The 24,681-nt window shown below is 41.6% G+C and overlaps 1 protein-coding gene across 1 annotated transcript; it reads right to left on the reverse strand.

The window, feature by feature from the left end:
- Positions 1 to 92: 92 nt before the first annotated feature.
- Positions 93 to 24,653, reverse strand: LOC129709731 (ankyrin-1-like). The gene is made up of 7 exons (XM_055656266.1): positions 23,575 to 24,653; positions 19,637 to 19,723; positions 16,574 to 16,724; positions 9,390 to 9,551; positions 4,876 to 4,985; positions 3,404 to 3,497; positions 93 to 2,946 (listed from the first exon to the last, which is right to left on the reverse strand). Exons 1-7 carry the CDS (start codon positions 23,824 to 23,826, stop codon positions 2,909 to 2,911), a joined length of 894 nt encoding a protein of 297 aa, XP_055512241.1. The 5' UTR covers positions 23,827 to 24,653; the 3' UTR covers positions 93 to 2,908.
- Between the last annotated feature and the right edge of the window lie 28 nt (positions 24,654 to 24,681).

Below are 24,681 nucleotides of genomic sequence, written 5' to 3' on the forward strand. Positions count from 1 at the left end.
ACCCTAGTCGTTGTACTAGTTTCACAGTCGTCCTGGTGAGTTTCATTTTGTATGTCTTCACCTAGCTCACAACTAACAATGGACCGCTTCCTTTATCATTGTTACTTTTTTGCATATCATTCATTCATTTGTTCTCTATCTCTCTATATCACCATTTATTTCTCTCATTTCCCTTTCCACTCACTCTCAGTCTGAAGAAGGGTCTCGACCCGAAACGTCACGTATTCCTTTTCTCCAGGGATACTGTCTGACCCACTGAGCTACTCCAGCTTTTTGTGTCTAGCTTAGTAAAACAATGATCTGTTATGATCTGGAATGCATTGGCTTAAAGAACAATTGGGCAGCTTTCAAAAGTGAACTGGAAATCTGTTTTTGTAGGAAACAATAATTGAAACCATGAATAACAAAACAAATCTAGTAGCATTAAGGGCCCGGCCCGCCCCACTTGGACGACCTAATCCACGAGTTTAGAAGACACTAGACGAGTTGAAAAATATGTCACGGTCGTGTTGACTCGCCGAATTAAAAGACCTCCTACGACTATGTAAACGACCTGCAACGACTATATCTACGACCTCCTTCGACTATATCTACGACCTCCTAAGACCCCGCTCGACCTCAGTCTTCCACACCTAAGACCAATTACGACTAGCTACGGGTGGAAAATGATCACATGATAAAATGATGTCCTGTTTGCATTTTTTTTCTCGGGTCAGTTACTGACCCACCACTACCTACGACTATCCACAACTATCTACGACTACCATCACGACCTACCTACGACCTACCTATGAGTAAAAAGTATAAACTTTTTCCATCCTGACCTTTTTTACTCGTGGACATTACTACTTGAGGCCACGCGTACGCGGAGACCACTCACGAGCATGAGGAAGAGTTACAAAGACCTCCTAGACCTCCTACGACCTCCTACAACCTCGTGGCGACCATGCTGCGAGTATGAGTCAAGGGAAAACTCGGCAGAGTGGGACAGGGGCTTCAATTAATAGTAAACTTGCTGATATCACTTTGTTCAATTACTTTCTAAAAACATTAACATATCAGAAGCTTGAGTCATTCCAAGGAAAATTTATATTTTTTACTTGATAAATATAAACCAGGTCTCAATACATTTCAACAATTATCTTTGCAGATTTGTTTTAGGTTGTTTCTTGATTTATTCACTTTTCAAGACCAGCATTTATTGTCCATCCCTAACTACCTAGTGTACTGGTAGTAAGCTGACTTCTTAATTACTGCAGTTCTTCCGATGAGTTCTTCGCTCAAAGTTATTGGGGAGTCCTCATCGATCACCAATCACACATTCACACTAGTTTTATGTTATCCCACTTTTGCATCCACACCCTGCACAGAAGGGACAATTTTCAGGGGCCAATTGGCCTGCAGGCCGCACATCTTTCAGGTGTGGAGGAGGGGGAGGGGGTCCGGAGTGCCAGGGGGACCCACATGTTCACTGGGAGAGCATGCAGGCTCTGCGAAGGCGGTGCCCGGTGTTGGGATTGGGCCCGGGTCTATGGAGCTGTAGGACAGCGGCTCTACCAGTTTCACCAGTGTGTCACCCTGTTGAAAATGTTGAATGATAGATGATATGAGAATGACAACAGAAGTGCAGAGTACACATAATAAATAAATAATAAATCAATAAATAAAATATCTTTACGTTCACAAATGAACCAACTTCAAATGAAATAAGCAGATCAAATCTTGTTAAACCCCGGCCATTCATTGTTCTCCCTGTTGCCCTCTGTCAGAAAATATAGAATGCTTGAAAGTATGCACCATCACACTCAGGAACAGCTTCTTCCTCTCTGTTATCAGGTTTCTGAAGGATCCTTCCATAAACTAGGGTACTGTCCAATTCACTTCTACACCAATGCTGATATTATAATGTCTATGGAACTGATGCGTAACAATGCTGAGATCTATATGCTGCATTCTGTATCTTTCCATTTGCTCTACCTAGTATACTTGAGTTTGACTTGATTATGTTTTTACATTATCTGATTTTTTTGGATAGCATGCAAAATTAAGCTTTTTACTGTACCTCGGTGCATGTGACAATAATAAACCTAATCCTAAACCAAAACCTAAACCGAGTTCTAGGATTTGGACTTCAGAGTGGTGACACATCTAGATGGAAAACATGTAGGTCATGACTCCCATGCACTTGAAGCCCTTTTTCTCAAGGGTACAGGTGCAGCTTGCAGAGTTGGTGTGAAAGTAGTCTAGATGTAATCACTATGCTGTTTGCAGATTATATACTCCCGCCGCTGTGGTGCTGGGTGAAGAGAATGAAGGTTCAAGGTTTATGGATAAAATGCCAATCAAATAGGCTGAGAAGAGATTCAAGCTTCATGACAGTTGTTGCAATTGCACTCATCCAGGCAAGTGGATGATATCCTATCATTGCCCTGACAAGTTCCTTGTAGATGGTGGAAGGTTTTGGTGGATTGGAAAGTGTGAAATTCACTGCAGGATACCCAGTTTATGACCTATTCTTGGAACCACAGTATTTATGTTGCTTGGCAGTCATGTTTCTGATCAATGTTGACCAACTTTGTTTAAAGACTTGATGGTGATAATACTGTGAACATCAGGATTAAATAGTTAGATGTTCTTATGTTGGAGATGGTTATTGCCCATTTTTTCTGTTCCCCTGAATTTTGCTGAATGGAGGCATGCACTGGTTCATTAGCTGAATAGTTGCGAAAGTAATTGAATTGGCAACATCCACGAGCATCCCCATTTTCCACTTATTGATGGAAAGAAGGTCATTGAAGAAGCAGTTGAAAATAATTGCGCCCAGGACAATGCTCTGATGTGTAAACTGAGAAATGATAGCAAGAATATAATGAGACATTAAGAAAAAACTGCCCATGTTAAAAGAAAACTATCTTACCAGGTTCTTGTGGCATTCGGTTTTACCAGCTGGAAAATAAATGGAAAACACAAAAGGAAATGCATAAACAAACTATGTACATGAACATACTTTATTTGAAGCCAGATTAATTAAGTTCAATAGGAGCATAATTAGGCTTGTGACATTGTTCCAAATCTAGCGCAAATAATCCTTGCTGACCTTCCATTAAGATCACCAAAGTAACGCTTGATCATCAGAGATGTTCAGACACCATGTTTTAATAAAGCCCAATCCATATTCGGAGTGATGCAAGATCTCCCAAGGCATTCAAATTGAGGAGAAAGCCACTATATTTTACAAACTTTACAAAGGCATAACATTTTCAAATGGACTCAACCAAACAGGTTTCTTTTCAAATTATGAAACCATTGTTTCTTTAAATTATTAAAGTGATTTATGTAAACAATTATTTTTTAAACTGATTAACTAACAGAATTTTGATATACCCATTCCATTATATCTCACCATTATCACAATGAAGTGTTACGTATGTGAGGTAATATTGCTGTTTCTTTCTTGCTTCATCAATAATGTGCAGCTGGTCTAATGCATATTTTGCCTGAAATCAAAAAGAAAATGACTAGATTTTCATTAACATTGAACGCATTGCTCTTTTGTGCTTGGCTAAAAATTGCACCTGTAGTACCATTATATTCAGCTTCTTTATGCAATGAGTTTTGGTGTTTTCACAAGAATGAGGAATTGCCACATGGGTGACAGAATCTAATTTAACACGTAACAAATCTTATCTCACCTTGGAAGTAGGTGAAATAGGTACTTATCACCAAACAATATGATTGGCGAAGTTACTGTTTGATGCTTTATTAATCAAATATTAATGCTGAAAAACAAGGAATGCCAGAAAATAAAAGCAGCTAATGTAGTCAGGTAATAACTGCGTTGGTGGCAGAGATTAGGGAACAGATAATCAGAAATTCAACAATTATGCTATTTTCAAGAAATAAGGAATTCTAAGAATGACATCAAAAGCACGTTGTCAACAAGTAAAAATGTTCTATCCTATTACAGAGATTATCTATGGATTTATAAGAAGACAATTACTCAGCTAGTGTGGTATGTTATCTATTATCTCATCCTCAATAATTTATTTCATTAGTATTAGAATCTTCCTTTCAATTTATTTTCTCTCAATTTATTCAACTCAACTCCAACTGGTAATGGTGGGGATGGAAAACACTTGGTTATAAGTTCAGTGGACTCGATAGGCACCTTCTCAGATCTTTTTCAAGAGCTCAGTTTTCATATATGAGTCTAATTGGTGAGTTCCCCCTATTATTCAGCCACAAGCACAATCACAGCTGAACTCATTGCTATAATCAACTAAAGTTACTTTTAGTGTAACTGTTTAGAAATCCGAATGGTTGCCTTGATCTAGATTAGAGAAGTTCCACTTCATCCCAATAATGATAGTTTTCAGTGCCCAGTCATTTTTATAGCCTGTGGATATTCTTACTACAAACATAAGATCTGGCCAAATCTTCCAGAACATTTGTGCTGTTGGTGGTGCTGAGTGCCTACAAACATAACGAGTTGGGAAGTAGTATTGGAAAATGTTGAATATTTTAATTTACCTCCCAATCCTCTAGTAAGTGTAAGGTAACTCCAAACGTGGATTTAAATCTACAAAACATCCCAGTTTAGTCCTGAAAATCCCATAGCAAGGCATAGGAGAGTACCAAAAATCCAGTAAAATGTACTTCAAAGGTCTTTTTATTGTCACGTGTACCAATTAAGATAGTGATATGCAAATTACTTCACCATTTGTCTGACTTCTTGTGCTCATGGAAATGGATGCTCCATCCATAGTACACATATCGTTGATTCTGAGTAACCTCCACTCTAATAATGTTACTGTTCCTAAAAATTGATATATGGTATTTAGTTTTTTGTAATAGATTCTATGACTAAATACTTACCACTGTAGGCATTTTGATTATCATTTCCATTAGACATGAGAATCCTGTATCATCTTCTACTGTTGCACTAGCTCCCATCTTTAGTAACTTCATGGCTGAATCATTATAACCTTCACCAACAAAAGTAAAGCAGTAGTCATAATTTATTTTTAGTTCATATTAAGTCACAAGCTAATGTAGCAATGCAATGTGCAACATAGCAATAAAACATAGGAATGGTAATTTATACATATACTGTATAGCATCTTAAATTTAAAAATACTTTGTTTTAATTCAGAGAAGTGTTACAATGATAATAGATCTCCTCAGAAGCTTGCAAGTATTTGTTTTTACAAAACAGTGACATGAGGGGAAAGGAAAATTATGTTGAGTAACAAGTGAAGAACTATATTTATATAGATCATAACTTCCGGGAGTCAAGACCAAAAAAAAACCATATTAACCGTTTTTAAGATATGTTATTGCGTCTTTTAAAACGTAAGATTGTTAAGTGAATATTGTTTTTACTATTTCAGATGAAACGGCTCAGTGTGCGAAATGACGCGTTCTGCCCCAAAAAAATGAGTTTGAAGGTAGCAGAAGTAGAAAACATCATATTGAACTGAATTGAGCTGTATAACCAAAAGTCGCATCTTGACCACTTCCTGTCTGTGCTCTAGATTGATTTTAGAAAAAACACTACCATATATTGCTATGATTTTTGGCCATCTTACTCACAGTCCTCTTCCGCTGAGGCATCCTCCCCGAGGATTTTACCGATCGATGGAAAATAAAAAAATTATGAGTGTTCAATTTTTTTTTGAGATTAGCTGATTGGTCCTCTCGCATGTCAATCACCACAACGCCCCCGGGGGGGGGGGGAGGGACAGGCCTATAAAACCTCGGATGCCTGGACATGAGTCAGTCACTCTGGATGATCGTGAGGGAGAGGAACATTTGCATTTTTCAGTTTGAAATTGTGCAATATGGTGCATACTCTAGCGAGTCTTATAACTTACACTTGAATGCAATATATATGATTTAAATTGGATTGGAGCATTTTTGAAAGGGGGGAGGCTGTGCGATCACTGATCACTGGCCTTGGGGGTACCCGGTGAGGGAGTGGAGCAACCGAGTGGGGAGAAGGTGTGGAAAAAGGGTAGGAACGTTTTGAAATTTGATGTATTAAAATCATGTTTTAGTGCACTGTAGAAGTATGATTTCAATGTTTTTTGTATGAAGTATTTTTAAAGAGGTAACTTTTTAAGGGGTAACTTTATCCACACAAAGGGTGATGGGTGTATGGAACAAGCTGCCAGAGGAGGTAGTTGAGGCAGGGACCATCCCAACATTTAAGAAAAAGTTAGACTGATACATGGATAGGACAGGTTTGGAGGTATGGACCAAAAGCAGGTTGCGCAGCTGAGACATGTTGGCGGGTGTGGGCAAGTTGCGCCGAAGGGCCTGTTTTCACACTGTCACTCTATGACTACATTATATCTCCACCATGCATGAATGCTTCAAAATCAAGTGATCGAGTTTTATTGCCATATACTCAAGCATAGAAACATAGAAAATAGGTGCAGGAATAGGCCATTCGGCCCTTCGAGCCAGCACTGCCATTCAATATGATCATGGATATTCATCTAAAATCAGTACCTTTCCTGTTTTTTCCACATATCCCTTGATGTCGTTAGCCCCAAGAACTAAATGTAACTCTCTCTTGAAAACATCCAGTGAATTGGTTTGCACTGCCTTCTGTGGCAGAGAATTCCACAGATTCACAACTCTCTACGTGAAGAAAGTTTGTCCTCATCTCAGTCCTAACTGCCCCCCCCCCCCCTTTATTCTTAAACTGTGACCCATGGTTCTGAACGCCCCCAACATCGGGAACATTTTTCCTGCAGATACAGTAAGTGAAAATCTAGCAGGCAAGCAGGATGCTTTCTCCAACCACCCCCATTTGAAGTCCACTACCTTCCACCGTTTCTACCCAGTGCTTGGTACTTACTTCCAGCAGCCACTGGTTGTCCTCCAGGATGCACCGAGTCGCAGCCTGATCCATGCCGGTCACCTGGGCAAATTCGACACAGAGACTCTCTCTCCCTCCCCGCTCTCTTCCGCTCTCTCTCCTCTCAACCGCCCTCTCTCTCTCTCCCCCTATCTCTCCCCTCCCCCTCTCTTTCCCCTCTCTTTCTCTCCCCCTCTCCCTCTCTGTCTCTCCTCTCACTCTCCTCTCTCCCCTGTCTCTCCCTCTCACTCTCTCCCCTTCCCTCTCTTCTCTCTCCCCCTCTCTCCCTCCCACCTTACTCTTCCCCCTCTCTCTTGTCCCCTCTCTCTCTCTCTCTCCCCCTCTCTTTCCCCTAACTCTCTCTCCCCTCTCTTTCCCCTAAATCTCTCTCCCCCTCTCTCTCCCCCCTCTCTCTCCATCTCTCTCTCCCCCTCTCTCTCTCTCCTCCTCCTCTCTCTCCCCCCCCCTCTCTACACACTCTCTCCTCCGCCAACATCTTTCTCCCTCCCTCTCTATCTCCCCCTCTCTCTCCCTCTCCACACACTCTCCCCTCTCTCTTTCCCCTCTCTCTCTGTCTCTCCTCTCACCTCTCTCTCTCCCCCCCTCTCTTCCCTATTTCTCCCTCCTACCTCACTCTTCCCCGTGCCCTCTCTCCCCTCTCTTTCTCCTCTGTCTCTATATCTTTTTCTTTACCCCCCTATCTCATTCTTTCCCCGTTTCTCTCTTTCCCCCTCTCTGCCCTCTCTTTTACCACCCCTCTCTCTTCCCCCTCCCTCTCCCCTTCTCTCCTCCCTCTCCACCCCCTCTTTCTCTTCCCTCTCACCCCTCTCTCACTTCCCCCCCCCCCACCTCACTACGCCCTCTCTCTCCCCCCTACCTCTCTCTCTCCCCCTTTCCCCCTCTCCCCCTCTCTCTTTTTCTTTTTCTCTCTCTCTCCCCTTCTCCCCCTCCCTCTCTCCCCCCCCCCCTCTCTCTCCCCCACTGTCTCCCTGTCTCCTTGCCCTCTATCTCTCTCCACCTCCCTTTGAGAGTCTGTCCCTTTGGCACAGAGACACTCGCGGCAGCGGCAGCGGCAGCGGCAGCGGCTGCAGAGCTTCCGACGCCTCCGATGCCCGCGACACTCGCACTGTCCGGAGTGCTCCATGGCCAGAGCTGCAGCGAGCGACACGCCGGCTCTGGCAAACACTCGTCCGTCCCGGCTCCCCGCATCTGTTCCGGCCGCTGGTTCTGCTCCCATCCCTCTCGCAGCCCCGGCTCTACAACGCCCGCGGACCATGCAGTTTATCCGAGTTTTTACATTTTCGTTGATCACAAAATTTCTCACCACTGAGCGTGAGAAATTTCTGATGAACGTGAGGGCGTGAGAGTTTGCTTGAGGGCGTGAGTCTCACGCTCAAATCGTGAGAGTTGGCAGCCCTGCTATTTGCAGTCCATATACACCGCACCTATGATATTCTACTTCCATTGGTTTGTGATGTCTTTGACTATCTCTTTTAGCACGGATGTTTTCTATGAAGTAAAAAGATGAGGAATGACATAAAGGAGAAACCACTATTTGGGTTTTAGCCTATCTCACCTTCAACTAGTGGTGACTTTCATACACCATAGAACAGTTCAGCACAGGAACAGGCCATTTAGCCCACAATGTTTGTGCCAAACATGATGCCAGACTGTTAGAAGGATTATGAAAAATACTTACAAGGTGTATTGTCTGTTCCTAACAGAAATAATTTGTGAACAAAAATATATCTTGAATTAGAGGAGAAAGTAAATGAGCTAAGAGGTGAAAGATTTGAAAATTGTAGTTATGTCTGCACTTGCATTGAATATGCCATTGCATTCCACCACAAGTTTTTTTTAAGTGGAGGACATGGGTTTCTGCCCTATACAAAGGAAAACAATGTGGATATTAAGGGTTAACTTTTAGGTAAGGTGCCTGATCTAGTGCCAGTCAGCCTTACACAACACATGAACAAGAAATATGAATGGGTTATATGGATCCTTGTACCTGCTGTCATTCAATAAGATTGGAGTTTATCTTCAACTTTGGCCCCGCTTTTCTTCACAAACCTCATATTTCCTAATTTTCATTTTCCGAAACGTCACCCATTCCTTCTCTCCAGAGATGCTGCCTGTCTGGCTGAGTTACTCCAGCATTTTGTGTCTATCTTCGATTTAAACCAGCATCTGCAGTTCTTTCCATGTCTTTTTGTGATACATATGAATTCAAACAGGAAAGTTAATCAGCCCCAGGCTGGGCTTAGTTCAAGCTACTGGCATGGATTGCTCCATTACAGGGATACTCTGTAATCACTGGCTATCATTCCAGCTATTTTGGAGGGAATGCAATTTAATGAAGCTGTTGAACATAAGTGGATCCAGTGTGCTAACAAAAAACACCTAAACAATGTCCTGAAACAGAGAATGTTCCTTCCCTTAATACCGATGAGATTCATCTTCAATTTTCAATTAGAAAATAATATAAATACATGTAGCAATAGAGATTATATCATATTACACAAACCATATGTAGCAGCAAGAAAGAGTGGTGTCCTTTGTTTGAAGTCTCTTTTGTGAATATTTGCATGATGATTGTATAAGCATACGAGAGCATCCACGGCATCGTTTTTTGCGGCACAGTGCATTGGTGTCACCAGGTCACCATCTGAAACTACGTCCACTTTTGCTGAAAAAGAATTGAATAATAAGAATTTCATCTTTCCAGCCAGAATTATATTAGCTATATACAAGTAAATCACATAAAGGATGATGGGTGGATGGAACAAGCTGCCAGTTGAGGTAGTTGGAGGCTGGGACTATCCCATCGATTAAGAAACAGTTAGACAGGTACATGGCACATGGATAGGACAGGGTTGGAGGGATATGGACTAAGCACAGTGTAGTTGAGACATTGTTGGCTAGTGTGGGGAAGTTGGGCTGAAGAGCCTGTTTCCACACTGTATCATTCTATCACTCTATGACTATAAATTAAAACCACCAAGTATTAATCTGTTGGGATTACACTGTTTATTACATGAAAACATAGAATTATTAATGATTCTCTGAATGTAAAATATTATTAGGTAATTTGCTAACTGTAGCTAGATACTTCAAATTCATTAGTTAAAATAAAATGATGGGGATGGGGGATTGGATAGGGAGGAGTTGGAAGAAAGAAATTCATTTTTGGTTACTAGTATACAACAATACAAGAGTATTAGCTGCTGGCTGAAATCACCTTCTGCAAACAATAATCCCTATAAATCGATTTAAGGCAGCTTAGAATTAGCTACTGAAATTGATTCTGTAGGATTATTATTCATGATTTCCTTATCATTATTCATAGCACTGTCACTGAAGATATCATGACTTGTTACACATACAATAGCAGAAGATGTTGGCAATACTAAGCAAACCAAGCAGCATTTGTGCACACAGCAAGAGTTAATCCTTGTGATGAAGGGTCTTTGACATGAAATGATGACTCTCTTCCATAGATGCTGCATGTCCTGCCAAATGTTTTCGACATTGTCTATTTCAGATATCCAGGAACCATAGTTGTTAGATTTTCAGTTATTTTATCTAGTCACTCTACTTCTGTCTCTCAGGTATGACTTAATTCACAACTTGCTTCCTATTAGAGTAGTTGGGGAGGTCACATACTCTCTACTTCAAAAGGGACTTTGTCTATTTTTCAGTCATTAGAGTTCATCAGCAAGCATGCAGATGTTTCCAAAAGGTTCCGGGGATGAAGTTAATGCCTAGGAGTTCACTTTCAAAGCTAGCTGGTATGGTTATGTCACTGTCAGAAATTATAGTCAAGAGAAAAATATTGTCCTGTTAATGTCGCATAAGTAAGGAGCTCACTAGTCTTATACTCAATCTGTGCTGCTTTCCAGTATTTCAGGCAGCACAGCAACCAGAGTAGTGGATTTTGATTAATAGCTTTCTCGGTCTACAATATGCCCTTCTCTTCAGGCTCCAGTGAGATAAGCTATGTGTTGCTACATTAAAAGTCATGCTGTTACTAGGAGTCCAAAGGATAATATGAGCTTCCTCAAAATGCCTTGCATTTGCATCACTCTACAGCCTTCTCTGGTATTCACCAGACAGACGTTCATTCTTAGTTGATGCCTGCTGTCTCCAAAAAAAACTAGCAAGAAACCTAAAGCTAGTGAATGCACATGAGCAGACAGAGGTCAAAGATCAAGATCACGCACCACAGGCATGAATGAAGATTCTCTATGGACATTCTGCCAGGGCCTGCAGGTTCTCCAGATGACCCACTACACAATACAGTCAGTAATTTTATGTGTGGAACTAAAAGACCACATATAACACTCTTGGCATTCCCCTATTCATTTACCAAGGATCCATAGCAAGAGGTGAATAAAACAGGAGCTCCTCCATTTAATTCTCATGGATTTGATATGGAATGGGACCTGCTATGAAAGAGCTATAATGAGTAGAGTTATTGATAGAGACATGAATCAGATTTCTAACTTCTATGCTATTTAAATTTTTTAAGATAATGCTGTTGGCAACTGCACTGCTTAGTCCAAGGCAAAACAAGTGCAAGGTACATTGGAAAATGGATTAGAAATCAGACAGTGTGAGTATCAGGGCTCTTGCATGGAAAAGGCTTTGGAATCATCGATCCTTGTCTAGGAGGAGTAATAGCTGTCTCCAAATCGTGCAATAGGTTAGATTACCTGTTTTGATATAATGGATGTAGAGTCAACATTAACATCAGTTTGGACTAGAAGCTGGAATTTTTTTCAGCAATGTCCATACAAAGAATATCCACATTTGGTCTGAAACTGGTTAATGATCAATATTTTAGTGCCGACTGGAAAGATACTCACAATGCAGATTTCAAGATATTCAGATCCAGTGGAATGGGAGAATTTGATTGTAATACTACAAAGGACAAATTTTCCTGATACTGGACAATTTGGATCCATTTACCACCAAATACTTAATACAAGCTTTGCAACCTCTTTCTGACAGGAAATCAAAGGCTTTTATAATGACTGGCTTTCTAATGATTTTTCTTGGTGTTTTGCTTCAGGGATATTAGGCAAATAAGAGAAAAATCAGGTTTCCAATAATAGGGATCTCAGTAAAATCCATTGATCTATTCCTCATGAAGTTCGAGTAGCTCCATTTACACAATGACACTTCAACAGCTACAGTAAGTTTTAATTAACAAATATAGCCATAATGAAAAGCACTCAGATTTGCCTCTTATAATTACCTCCAGATCAGTTTACTATTGATAAGGTGCAGTGTTTTATTGGTGGCTCCTGCAAGACGGATAGAAAGCTGCTCTCTACCATTGAGTGGAATAACAGAGGACCATTCACATTAAGCTCTTGTCTCTGAAATATCTGATGTAGACTGCAGCATCTCATTATGAAAAGCTTCGCTCTGGGGTAGCTGACCATGGGGTAGAATTGACACCACTGCTTGAGAATCAGTGGAAAAGAATTGATCACATTCCAAGGATGCCACAGCCCATAATATCAATAGAACTCTCCTGACACTGGGTAGAAAATGTATTGTATATCTGCTGTGATCCACTTTGCATAAAACAGCTCCTGTACTTCCAACACCTTGCAGGCACATTAGATGCAGCACCAAATTAAACCTAAAAGATTATGAGATTTCTAAATAAACTAGACCATGGTAGTGCGAAAACTAACGTACATAGAGCAACCATAGTTGTACAAAGGCTGTAGCAATTTGTTGCTGAGGCAGGGCTGTGGTTAGATTTGTGTAGGGCTCAAGAACCTGATGGTCGATAGGAAAATCTGTCTTGAATGTGGAGGTAACAGTTCTCAGTCTCCTGTATCTCCTTCCTATTCATAGCAAGAAGTGTGTGGCCAGAGTGGTGATCTTTGATCATATTAGCTGCCTGCTTGAGGCAGCATTTCCTGTAGATCCCTTTGAAGCTGGGGAGATCAGTACCTATGATGGAATGGACAAATGTCCACACTTTCTGCAGCATGCTTCATTCCTGAGCATTTGAATTTCTGAAGTAGGCCATGACGCAAAGTCAGTATGCTTTCCATCGTACACTTGCAGAAGTTTGATTGAGAAGAAGTATTTGGCAAAGTGCTGTATCTCCTCAAAAACTGAGAAAGTAAAGGCATTCGTTTCAAGTCAATTCAATATGCTTGTCAACCAATCAAGTCAAGTCAAGTCAAGTCAAGTTTATTTGTCACATACACATACAAGATGTGTAGTGAAATGAAAGTGGCAATGCTTTTGTGCAAAAGACAAACAACCAAACAACCAAACAAACTATGAACACAATCACAACACACATATTCTTTTACGTAATAAATAATGGAAGGAAAAACGTTCAGTAGAGTTAGTCCCTGGTGAGATAGGCGTTTACAGTCCGAATGGCCTCTGGGAAGAAACTCCTTCTCAACCTCTCCGTTCTCACCGCATGGCAACGGAGGCGTTTGCCTGACCGTAGCAGCTGGAACAGTCCGTTGCAGGGGTGGAAGGGGTCTCTCATGATATTGTTGGCTCTGGAGTTGCACCTCCTGATGTATAGTTCCTGCAGAGGGGCAAGTGAAGTTCCCATAGTGCGTTCGGCCGAACGCACTACTCTTTGCAGAGCCTTCTTGTCCTTGGCAGAGCAATTCCCAAACCAGATGGTAATGTTCCTGGACAAGATGCTTTCCACCGCCGCTGCGTAGAAGCACTGGAGGTTCCTCGGAGACACTCTGAATTTCCTCAATTGCCTGAGGTGGTAAAGGCGCTGCCTTGCCTTACTCACGAGTGCTGAGGCGTGTGATGTCCATGTCATATCCTCGGAGATGTGGACTCCCAGATATTTAAAACAGTTCACCCTATCCACAGGATCCCCATTTATCCTCAATGGAGTGTACGTCCTCGGATGATGTGCCCTCCTAAAGTCCATGATCAGCTCCTTCGTTTTTTTGATGTTCAAGACGAGGCTGTTATCCTGGCACCAGAGTGCTAGATCAGCCACCTCCTCACGGTAGGCCTTCTCATCGTTGTCTGAGATCAGGCCCACTACCACAGTGTCATCAGCAAACTTAATTATTGAGTTGGAGCTGAACCTAGCCACACAGTCATGTGTGTACAGGGAGTACAATAGGGGGCTGAGGACGCAACCCTGGGGCGATCCTGTGCTCAGGGTGAGGGACTTCGATGTATTCCCTCCCATCTTGACTACCTGGGGCCTGGCGGTGAGAAAGTCCAGGACCCAGGCACACAGGGAGGTGTTGAGCCCCAATTCCATTAGCTTCCCGGCCAGTCTGGTGGGGACTATCGTGTTGAAGGCTGAACTGTAGTCTATGAACAGCATCCTCACGTAGCCCCCCTTCTGGCTGTCCAGATGGGAGAGAACGGTGTGCAAGACCTGGGAGACTGCATTGTCCATGGATCTGTTCGGACGGTATGCGAACTGCAACGGGTCCATGTTCCGAGGGAGGAAGGTGCAGATGTGTTTCTTCACCAGCCTCTCAAAGCATTTCATGACTACCGAGGTAAGGGCCACTGGACGGTAGTCATTCAGACAGGCTGGGAAGGCATTTTTTGGTACAGGTACAATTATGGATTTTTTGAAGCAGGCAGGGACCATGGACTTGTCCAGGGAGAGGTTGAATAATGTAGTGAGCACTGGAGCTAGCTGCGTAGCACGGGACTTGAGTACTCGCCCCGAGATGCCATCGGGGCCTGCAGCTTTTCTCGTGTTCACCCGTGTCAGAGCCCTCCTCACGTCGTGCTCGGACAGCGAGAATGTGTGCACATTCCTCCCTTCAGCTTCGGTAGCCGGCCTGCTGGCGGTATTGTCGATAGTCGGCAGACCTGGGGTGGTGTTGCCCATCTCGAAACGAGCGTAAAAGGAGTTCAGGTCATCAGCTAGGGAGGTGCCGGCACTTGCGGATGAGGGAGGGGTGCTCCGGCAGTTGGTTACAATCCGTAGCCCCTGCCACAGGCTTCTGGTGTCCTGCTGCTCCATCTGTAACTCCATCTTGTCTTTGTACCTTCTCTTTGCATCCTTCACCACCCTTCGCATGTTTCAGGATGCCAGGCCCGAGTTGTAGGCAGCGGTGCGAGCATTCAGGGCCACACGAACAGACCTGCCTACCATGGGTTTTTGGTTCGTAAAGGTGCTTACCCTTACCGTGGGGACGATGTTGTCGGTTACTGTTGCGATGAAGTCCTTGACTGCTTCCGCGAGCTCACTGACGTCACTGGAACTTGCTTCGAACATATTCCAGTCGACATCACTCAGTGCATCTTGCAGCATGGCCTCTGACTGGTCGGACCACTGCTTTACGTCCCTCGTCTCTACCGCTTCCCGAACTATCCTCTGTTTATACTCCGGCAACAGGAAAATGGCAGCGTGGTCAGATTTTCCTAGGGAAGGGAGTGAAATGGCCTTGTAGCCTTTCCTGAACGGTGTATAACAGTGGTCCAAAGTTTTCTCCCCCCTGGTGGCACACGTGTTGAGTTGGTAGAATTAAATTGAATTGAATTGAATTGAATCCTCACGTGATGTGTTGGTAGAATTGAATTGAATTGAATTGAATTGAATTGAATGCTTTGAGAAAAAGTGTTAAAAGGTATCAAAACCATGAAAGGAACACGCAGACATTAAGGAATTGACAAACGTGACTAAATGACAAGTTTGTTTCATTTTGTAGTGAAGGCTGTAGATAAAATACCAACTTATTTACGGAAAGCTTAAAGTTTCAAGTGAAGTAAAGTAGATTCAATGTAAATAATAGGGCACAAGATCAAGAAATCTCAAGAGTTCAATTACTTTCTGAAATATTAACAGCAATATACTGAAAAATTGCACATATGCTACACAAAATTCCAAAGTATTCTATATTCAGGAATTGCACCCTTTCAACAGAAAACTGCAAATGTATGTGTGTCTGTGCGTGGGTATCTATATCTGTGTCAGAGCATCTGACTTGATATATAGATTTGTGCAAGTTGACACTCGAGGAATCTATTGTAAGTGAACTTAACCCAATTAAGATATACTTCTAAATCTTGGATCTCGCTCTTAGTGAGATCATGGGATTTTCTGTAGTAATATTCAAATATTCTGGGTGATTCACTGTGAGAATCCATCTGGCGTTACCTCATGCTAGCTTCTCGTCTTGGTAGCCCTGGGTGACCTCCTGGAGTTGAAGACCTCTCTCCTACTCTTCAACTTTTGCAGAAGGCTGCAGGGAGCATGTTCCCATTTCTCCCTCATTTTGTCATGTTCCATTTCACTAAGAGATTCAATGACACGTAAAGCATTTTTGGGCAGATGCACTGCAGAGTGCCCATTAACTGCTGGAATTCCAATGTCATTCAGCACGGCAAAGTCCTAGCACCAATGCTAAATCATTGCTCGTTTGTCAGGACTTGCATTCCCATTCATATGTCTGGCTGGCAAAAATAAAACAACACTTTTGCATACTGATCGCGATCTCAAACTATAATCATGTTGCACCAGCATGAATTGACACAAGTGAACCACAGGACTGTATGAAAATTCAATTCCGAACTGAAAATTTCCAGTGATGCACCCAATAATTTTTATGAATGCTTTTGTGTCAGTAGATCTTCAAATTAAGAAATGCTGCATCTTACAATGTTAGTAAGCATTTTTATTGATGTCTCCCAAATATTCTTGCCAAATAAATATAAATTCCTCACCTCCTTTCTGGATAAGGAATTCAATTATTTCCACATTGTTCGCAGAAGCTGCCACATGAAGAGGTGTCCTGCCATACACGTTTGTGCGATTCACTTCAGCACCTCTCTCTACAAGAAATGATGCAACATCTACATGCCAGTTTCGAGCCACCTGAATCAATTACATTATGGAACATATTAAGAACACATTGCCAACATAATAAACAAATTTATGCTATTTCATAAATTCTGTAAATCATAACAAAATTATTATAAATCTACAATGGGCGACAACATTTACCCAGTTACATTTCTATTTGTTTGATATGTACCATGCCGATGACATTAACATTTCCCTCCTTGTATCATGTGTTAATAAACATGGACTGCAAGGGCAGTTTGAGATTAAGAAGTATTCAAGGTGGAGCTCTTTGGGTATCATATCTGAGGAAAGATCTGCTGGCTCTGGAAAGGGTCCAGAGAAGATCTACAAGAATGATCCCAGGAATGAGTGGGTTAACACATGATGGGTGTTTGACGGCACCGGGCCTGTACTCACTGGAGTTTAGAAAGATGAGGGGGACCTCATTGAAACTTACCGAATAGTGAAAGGCTTGGATATAGTGGAAGTGGAGAGGATGTTTCCACTAGTGGGAAGGTCTAGGACTCGTGGTCATAGCCTCAGAATTAAAAGACGTTCCCTTAGGAAGGAGATGAGGAATTTCTTTAGGCAGAGGGTGGTGAATCTGTGGACTTTTTTGCCACAGATGGCTGTGGAGGCCGTCAATGGGTATTTTTTAAGAGATAGATAGATTTTTGATTAGTACTGGTTATGGGGAGAAGACAGGTGAATGGGGTTAGGAGGGAGAAATAGATTGAATGGCAGAGCAGATTTGATGGGCTGAATTGGCCTAATTCTGTTCATATCACTTATAACCTTATGAGTAGGTGCTAAGGATTGTGAAGTGTATTAAGGTGGATACATGTCAGATGAGATCGATCCCAAGTTATTGAGAGAGGCAAGAGAGGAGATTATGGGAGCCCTGATGAAGATTTTTGCACCTTCTCCAGCCACAGGTAAGGTTCTGCAGAACTGGAGAGAAGCTAATGTTGGTTTAAGAAGGGACGTAGAGAAAATCCAGGAAATTATAGGCCAGGAAGCCTATATGGGAGAGGATTCTAGGGGATAGGATTTACTCCCATTTCAAACAGAATGGGTTAATTAGGGACAATAATCACCTATCCTTTCTCTCCAGATATACTGTCTGATCCACTGAGTTACTCCAGCACTTTGTGTTTTGATAGATCTTTTTGAAGTGGTGCCTAAGGTGATCGATAAAGGTAGAGCGATGGGTGTTGTCTACACAGTAATGCATTTGATAAAGTAGATTGAGTGCATAAGTAGATAGATTTGCATAAATAGATAGAGTGCTAAATAAAGCATATGGTATGCTTGCCTTCACTGCCAGGGACAGTAGAAGGATAAGGCAGCATTTGTAGTATTATGTGCAGTTCTGGTAGCCCTACTACAAGAATGATGTTGAGGCTCTGGGAAGGGTGCAGAGGAGGTTTACCAAAATAATGCCTGGGTTAGTGAGTGTTAGCTAAAGGCAGAGGTCAGACAGATTTGGATTGTTTTCTCCAGTGGTTACAGGGAGAACTTGATAGAAGTATAGCGCATGCTATGCAGTCAGCGTAAAGACTACATGATTACAAACAATCCGTCCACAGTGTACAGATATAGGATAAAGGGTATAATGTTTAGTGCAAGATAAAGTCCACTAAAGTCCAATTAAAGATAGTTTGAAGGTCTCCAATGAGGTAGATGGATGATCAGGACAGCTCTTCAGCAGATGACATGACAGTTCAGTTGCCTGATAACAGCTGGGAAAAACCTTTCCCGGTGTACATTTTCATACTTCTGTATGGGAGAGAGGAGAAGAGGGAATAACCGTAGTGAAACTGGTCCTTGATTATGCTGGTGGCCTTGCCGAGGCAGCATGAAGTGTAGATGGAGTCAATGGAAGAGAGGTTGATTTGCGTGATGGTCTGGGCTACGTCCGTAATTCTCTGCAATTTCTTGCTTCGATGTGGCTGGTCCAGGACAAATGTTATATCAAGCAACACATTGGATTTAGAGTCAATGAGTTTGAAAGTATAGAATAGGAAAAAGAGACTATAGCAGAAAAGAATGCAGTGGTCCAGACTGTATGAATTAGAATTTCTAAAGTTTCAATAAAGAAAAATGGTAAGAGTATTAAACACATTGATACTGGAGTTGGTGTATCCAGCACATTAGGGGTAAGATACAGTGGATGTGAAGATATTAAAGTCGTGCAAGTATGTAGTGTTGATGAAATGACATGATAAGGAGAGTTTGAAGCTTAACACTGAGACTGTGGACAGTTTAGTTCCTTTTGATTGTGAAGCCATGTTGGAGGGACTCTGATCAATTCCTGCACAGACTGACTTTTACGGGTAGACAATTACGATAACTTTGCTCTTGTTCGCAGTATACTGCAGAAAAATGTTACTCCGCTACAAGTAGGTAACAGTGAAGTAAAAATAATGGCAATGTGAATGCACAGTTTGATGTCTGCCTGCATACAAAGGATCATTACTTGAGACAATGGATAAATAGTTGTAGGAGATCTGCTGGCTACATTTAAAAGTTACTAGGTGAGCTGGTCGGCTTATTAGAAGAGCACTTGACCATATTATATTTCAAAAAGATCATAAATTACGATTTTTAGCATGAATATCAATGACCAAGTTAATAAATGTACTCAAAGCATTATGGAAAATAGATTGAAATAATAAAGAAAAGAATGCCATGGATGTATAGAAGCTTGTACCAAAGACAGACAACGTTTGATTAAGAATGCTTCAATATATTCCATGATTCATTTATGAGGCTTCAACAAGATTTGAATTGGAGCATGAGATTTTCTCACATCACATGGTCAGGTTGGATAAAAATGTATCAGATTAACCACATATGGTTTTTGTCAATTATAATTTAAGTTTGAAGATGTGTTTGCTTATACAATTACTGACATTTATGAAAAATGAACTTAATTTTACCTCATGCAGAACAGTATGGCCTTCCCTGTCTGAGAAATTTACGTCAGCACCACGTTCTATAAGTGTGACAAGACGTCCAAGGTCAATCTGATAAAAACAATTGCAGGGGTAGACAGAGAATTTCAAATTATTTTTATAATTAATGTCAGTCAAATGTTGCTCAGTTACAGGATGCAGCAAAGAGGAAGTAGGGGTAGAGGTATTTTGGCCTATAAATCTTTTAGCTTCCAGGTGCACAGGAGTTGCCTGCAGTGCAGAAGCCTAAGACAATTCCAAGTATGGTATCACATTAGCAGTGACAATCTACCATACAATATTCTGAAGATAGACACATAAAGCTGGAGTAACTCAGCGGGACAGGCAGCATCTCTGGAGAGAAGGAATGGGTGACGTTTCGGGTCGAGACCCTTCTTCAGACTGATTAGGGATAAGGGAAACGAGAGATATGGACGGTGATGTGGAGAGATAAAGAACAATGAATGAAAGATATGCAAAAATGTAACGATGAAAAAGGAAAGGCCATTGTAAGTTGTTTGTAGGGTGGAAATGAGAAGCTAGTCAACAACGTGGAAGCGCATCCGTGCAGCTAACGGGAGAATGTAGGAAAGGTCACATTTAAACTAACAGGGAAGGGGATGGGACCCAATGCATGGACACAGAGGACCATAAAAAGAGGACAGAAGCAAAAGGTAGAAGGGAGATAAGAAAAACAAACCTGAAAGCTTTGTACCTTAATGCGAGGAGCATTCGAAATAAGAAGGATGAATTGAATGCGGTTAGTAGTTAAGGGATATGATATAGTTGGAATTACAGTGACATGGCTCCAGGGTGACAAAGGCTGGGAGCTAAACATGCAGAGGTATTTGATATTCAGGAAGGATAGACAGAAAGGAAGAGGAGGTGGGGTGGCAATGATGGTTAAAGAGGAGATTAACGCAATAGCAAGTAGAGACATTAGCTTGGATGCTGTAGAATGGGGTATGGGTGGAACTGCAAAATAGCCAACGGCAGAAACCGCTTGTTGGAGTTGTATGCAGACCACCAAACAGCAGTAGGGAGGTTGGGGATAGCATCAACCAGGAAATTAGGGAGCAAAGTGTAGCAAAGGTAAAGTGGTTATCATGGGTGACTTTAATCTACATATAGATTTGGCCAACCGAACAGTGCTGAGGAGGAGGATTTCATGGATGGGTTTTTAATCCAATATGTAGAGGAACTGACTAGAGGGCAGGCTGGGTATTGTGTAATGGGTATTGTGTAATGAGGACGAATTTGTTCGCGATCTTGTTGTGCAAGGCCCCGTGAGCAACAGTGACCATTCTGCATTAGGATGGAAAGTGACATGGTTAATTCAGAGACTAGGGTCCTGAACCTGAATAAAGGAGACTTTGAAGGTAGGAGATGGGAATTGGCTAGGATAGACTGGGAAATTATACTTTAAAGGGTTGACAGTGGAGATGCAAAGGCAAAGATTTAAAGAAAGCTGGGAGATGCTGGAGTCGATTATTAAAGATGTTATAGCAGTGCATTTGGAAAGCAGTGACGGGATTGGTCAAAGTCAGCATAGATTTATGAAGGGGAAATCGTGCTTGACTAATCTTTTGGAATTTTTTGAGGATGTAACAAGTAGAATGGATCAGGGAGAGCCAGTGGATGTGGTGTATCTGGATTTTCAAAAAGCCTTTGACGAGGTCCCACAAGCAGATTAGTGTGCAAAATTAGAGCACATGGTATTGGGGGTAGGGTATTGACATGGATAGAGAACTGGTTGCAGACAGGAAGCAAAGAGTATGAATTAACGCGTCCTTTTCAGAGGACGCGTTAATTCATTTAGACGATTTAGACGAGGGAATTAAATGTAACATCTCTAAGTTTGTGTATGACGCAAAGCTGGGTGGCAGTATGAGCTGCGAGGAGGATGCTATGAGGCTCCATGGTGACTTAGATAGGTTGGGTAAGTGGACAGAAGCATGGTAGATGCAGTATAATGTGGATAAATGTGAGGTTATCCACTTCGTGGCAAGAACAGGAAGGCAGATTATTATCTGAGTGTGGATTAGGAGAAGGGGAGGTGCAACAAGACCTGGGTGTGCTTGTACATCAGTCACAGCATGTCGGTACAACAGGCAGTGAAGAAAGCTAATTGCATGTTGGCCTTCATTGCGAGAGGATTTGAGTTTAGGAGCAAAGAGGTCCTACCGCAGTTGTACAGGGCCCTGGAGAGACTGCACCTGGAGTATTGTGTGCAATTTTGGTCTCCTAATTTGAGGAAAGACATTATTTCTATTGAGGGAGTGCAGCATAGGTTCGCCACATTAATTCCCGGGATGGCGGAACCGATATATGATGAAAGAATGGGTCGACTGGGCTTGTTTTAGCTGGAATTTAGGATGAGAACGTATAGAAACATTTACAATTCGTAGAGGATTGGACAGGGCGGATGCAGGAAAAATGTTCCCGATGTTGGGGGAGTCCAGAACTAGGGGTCACAGTTTAAGAATAAGGGGTAGGCCATTTAGGCCTGAGATGAGGGAATTTTTTTCGACCCAGAGAGTTGTGAATCTGTGGAATTCTGTACCGTAGAAGGCAGTGGAGGCCAATTTTTCACTGGATGTTTTCTTGATAGAGTTAAATTATGCCTTAGGACTAAGGGTATTAAGGGATATGGGGAAAAAGCCAGAGCCAGGGGTACTGATTTTGGATGATCAGCCATGATCATATTGAATAGAGGTGCTGGCACGAGGAGCCGAATGGCCTATACCCGCACCAATTTTCTATGTTTCTATGACATGGGTGGGGTGGGCATAGAGAGAGAGTGAATGTCGGGGCTGTCTGAAGTGAGAGAAATCAATATTCATACCACTGGGCTGCAAGCTACCCAAGCGAAATATGAGATGCTGTTTCTCCAATTTGCATTTAGCCTCACTCTGACAATGGAGGAGACCGAGGACAGAAAGGTCTGTATAGGAATGGGAAGGATAATTAAAGTGTCCAGCAACCGGGAGATCAGGTTGGTTCACACGGGCTGAGCAAAGATGTTCCGCGAAACGATCGCCCAGACTGTATTTAGTCTCGCCGATGTATAAGAGTCCACATCTTGAACAATGGATAGAGTAGATGAGATTGGAGGACGGTGATGTGGAGAGATAAAGAACAATAAACGGTGGACGGTGTCATAAAATAAGAGTATTTTATGACAACTGTGCAAGAAGATGCAAAGATAGGTTCTTCCAGAGAGAAAAACCAAAGTTTATCAAACAAAGTTAGAGACTAAAATAAGCAGTTGCACTGAGGCAAGCATGAGTAGTTAAGGGTTGAAGCCGAAGACCTACATTTCTTGCCATGTTTGATAATCTCTGCTACCTCTGCTACCCATCTTCTTTGCTGCATGATATATGTTTTATTAATTTGTGTGCTGTAAAAAATAATTTAAAAGGTATGTAAAACCCAAAAGGTAATGTACAAGACTGATATTTAATGCTCATTCTCCCTGAATTAACTGGATTACTGGGGAATTTCAGGGTAGAGAATCAACACTGAAAATGCTAACAAACCATTTCTGGACACATTTTAGCCAGATTTCCTTCCTTAAGGGCTATTCGTAAACTAGTTGAGTTTTTAAAGCATTCTAATAAATTGCTTTCCCCAACATTTTTTTAGTTAACTGAATTGAACGTTATAGCAGCTTTATAGTATTTGAAATTCAAGATCAATTTAGACCCCTGCATTAATTGTCCTGAAACTTCACCATTACACTGAGAGACACTCTTATTTGATTACCCACCCACTCACCTTATTCATTTTGTAAAATTGTAGAATGTCAATTGCTGATACTAGCCCCAGCAGCTCTATGTCAACTAGAGGAGAATTCGAGAAGGATTTAAAATTTGGTTTTGGGCAAAACATACACCTACAATCTACAAGAACATGGCTGTTACCTCATTTGGAGTTTTCAGATTCATGAATTGTGCGAAGAAGGTTTTGTTGAGCACTAATGTTTGTCGATGAATTAAACTCTGTTCAGATTCCCGAAATTCATCGACTATAATCTTTGAATAAGTTTCTGATATAGAGGCAGAAATTGAAGGATTATTGAATGAGATGAGGAAAATGACTGACAGCATTAAATTCCATTGCTCAACAGAAATAACATGAGAAGGGCATCTGGCCCTTTGAGTCCTCTCCACCATTCATTAAGAACCACCAGTTGCTTTCAGAAATGTGACTGAGGATCAGAACCAGGTCAGATAGGCTTTCAACGTATGTGGTTGGGTCATTGATGGATAGATAAATCAAGCAGAGAGAATCATCAGCAAGCAAGATGATTGGTCTCAATGTCATTTTCCGACATGCTCGCCATATCCCTTGCTTTCCTTAATATCCATAAATGTATCTAGCTGTCTTTTGAACAAAGACAACGTCATTGTCCAGAGTATATAATTCCAAAGATTATGCACCTCTCTGATGAAGAACTTTTTATTTAACTCAGTCCGTACAGCTACATCTTATTCTGATGTGTAGTTCCAGCCTGTCTAATCTTTCTTCCTGTGGTAAACTCATTTTCACTGGAATTGTTCTCGTGAATCTTTGTTGCACTCACTTTAATGTGTCCTAGGTATGGAGACCAACTGTACCAACATTCCAGGTTTGCCTTCATCAAGGCTCTAGTTTAGTTTAGTTTATTGCCACATGTACTGGTACAGTGTAAAGCTTTTATTGCATTAAGTTTGCCTTACTTGACTTAATTCAAATCTCATTATTTATTTTTCCCGCTTATTATTGTTTCTAATTGTTTCTATTGTTTCGGATTTGATAACGGAACTCAAGGTAAAGAAACCACTAGGAGGAAGCGACCACAACCAGGGGCGGATCTACTATGAAACTAATGAACTTAAGCTTCAGAGCCCCTAATCCCTGGAGGGGCCTCAGAAGCGACCTTAGTCCACACTGTGTAAAAATTTGAGGTCTACTCTATGAGAAGGGGTATTTAAAAAATAATAATATTAATAATATTGTGTAATTCAATACAAAATAATAGTTAAAAT

The sequence above is a fragment of the Leucoraja erinacea genome, chromosome 26 (genome assembly GCF_028641065.1).
Source record: "Leucoraja erinacea ecotype New England chromosome 26, Leri_hhj_1, whole genome shotgun sequence".
NCBI lineage: Eukaryota > Metazoa > Chordata > Chondrichthyes > Rajiformes > Rajidae > Leucoraja > Leucoraja erinaceus.

What these genes read in the sequence shown, in the direction of transcription:
- LOC129709731 (XM_055656266.1), bottom strand. Translation starts at nt 23,826, where the DNA reads ATGGTGGAGAGGACTCAAAGGGCCAGATGCCCTTCTCATGTTATTTCT. An exon ending in GCCATACTGTTCTGCATGAG is followed by an intron (nt 16,725 to 19,636) that starts GTAAAATTAAGT and finishes TAATTGATTCAG; the next exon opens with GTGGCTCGAAACTGGCATGT. An exon ending in ATTCCTTATCCAGAAAGGAG is followed by an intron (nt 9,552 to 16,573) that starts GTGAGGAATTTA and finishes ATTCTTTTTCAG; the next exon opens with CAAAAGTGGACGTAGTTTCA.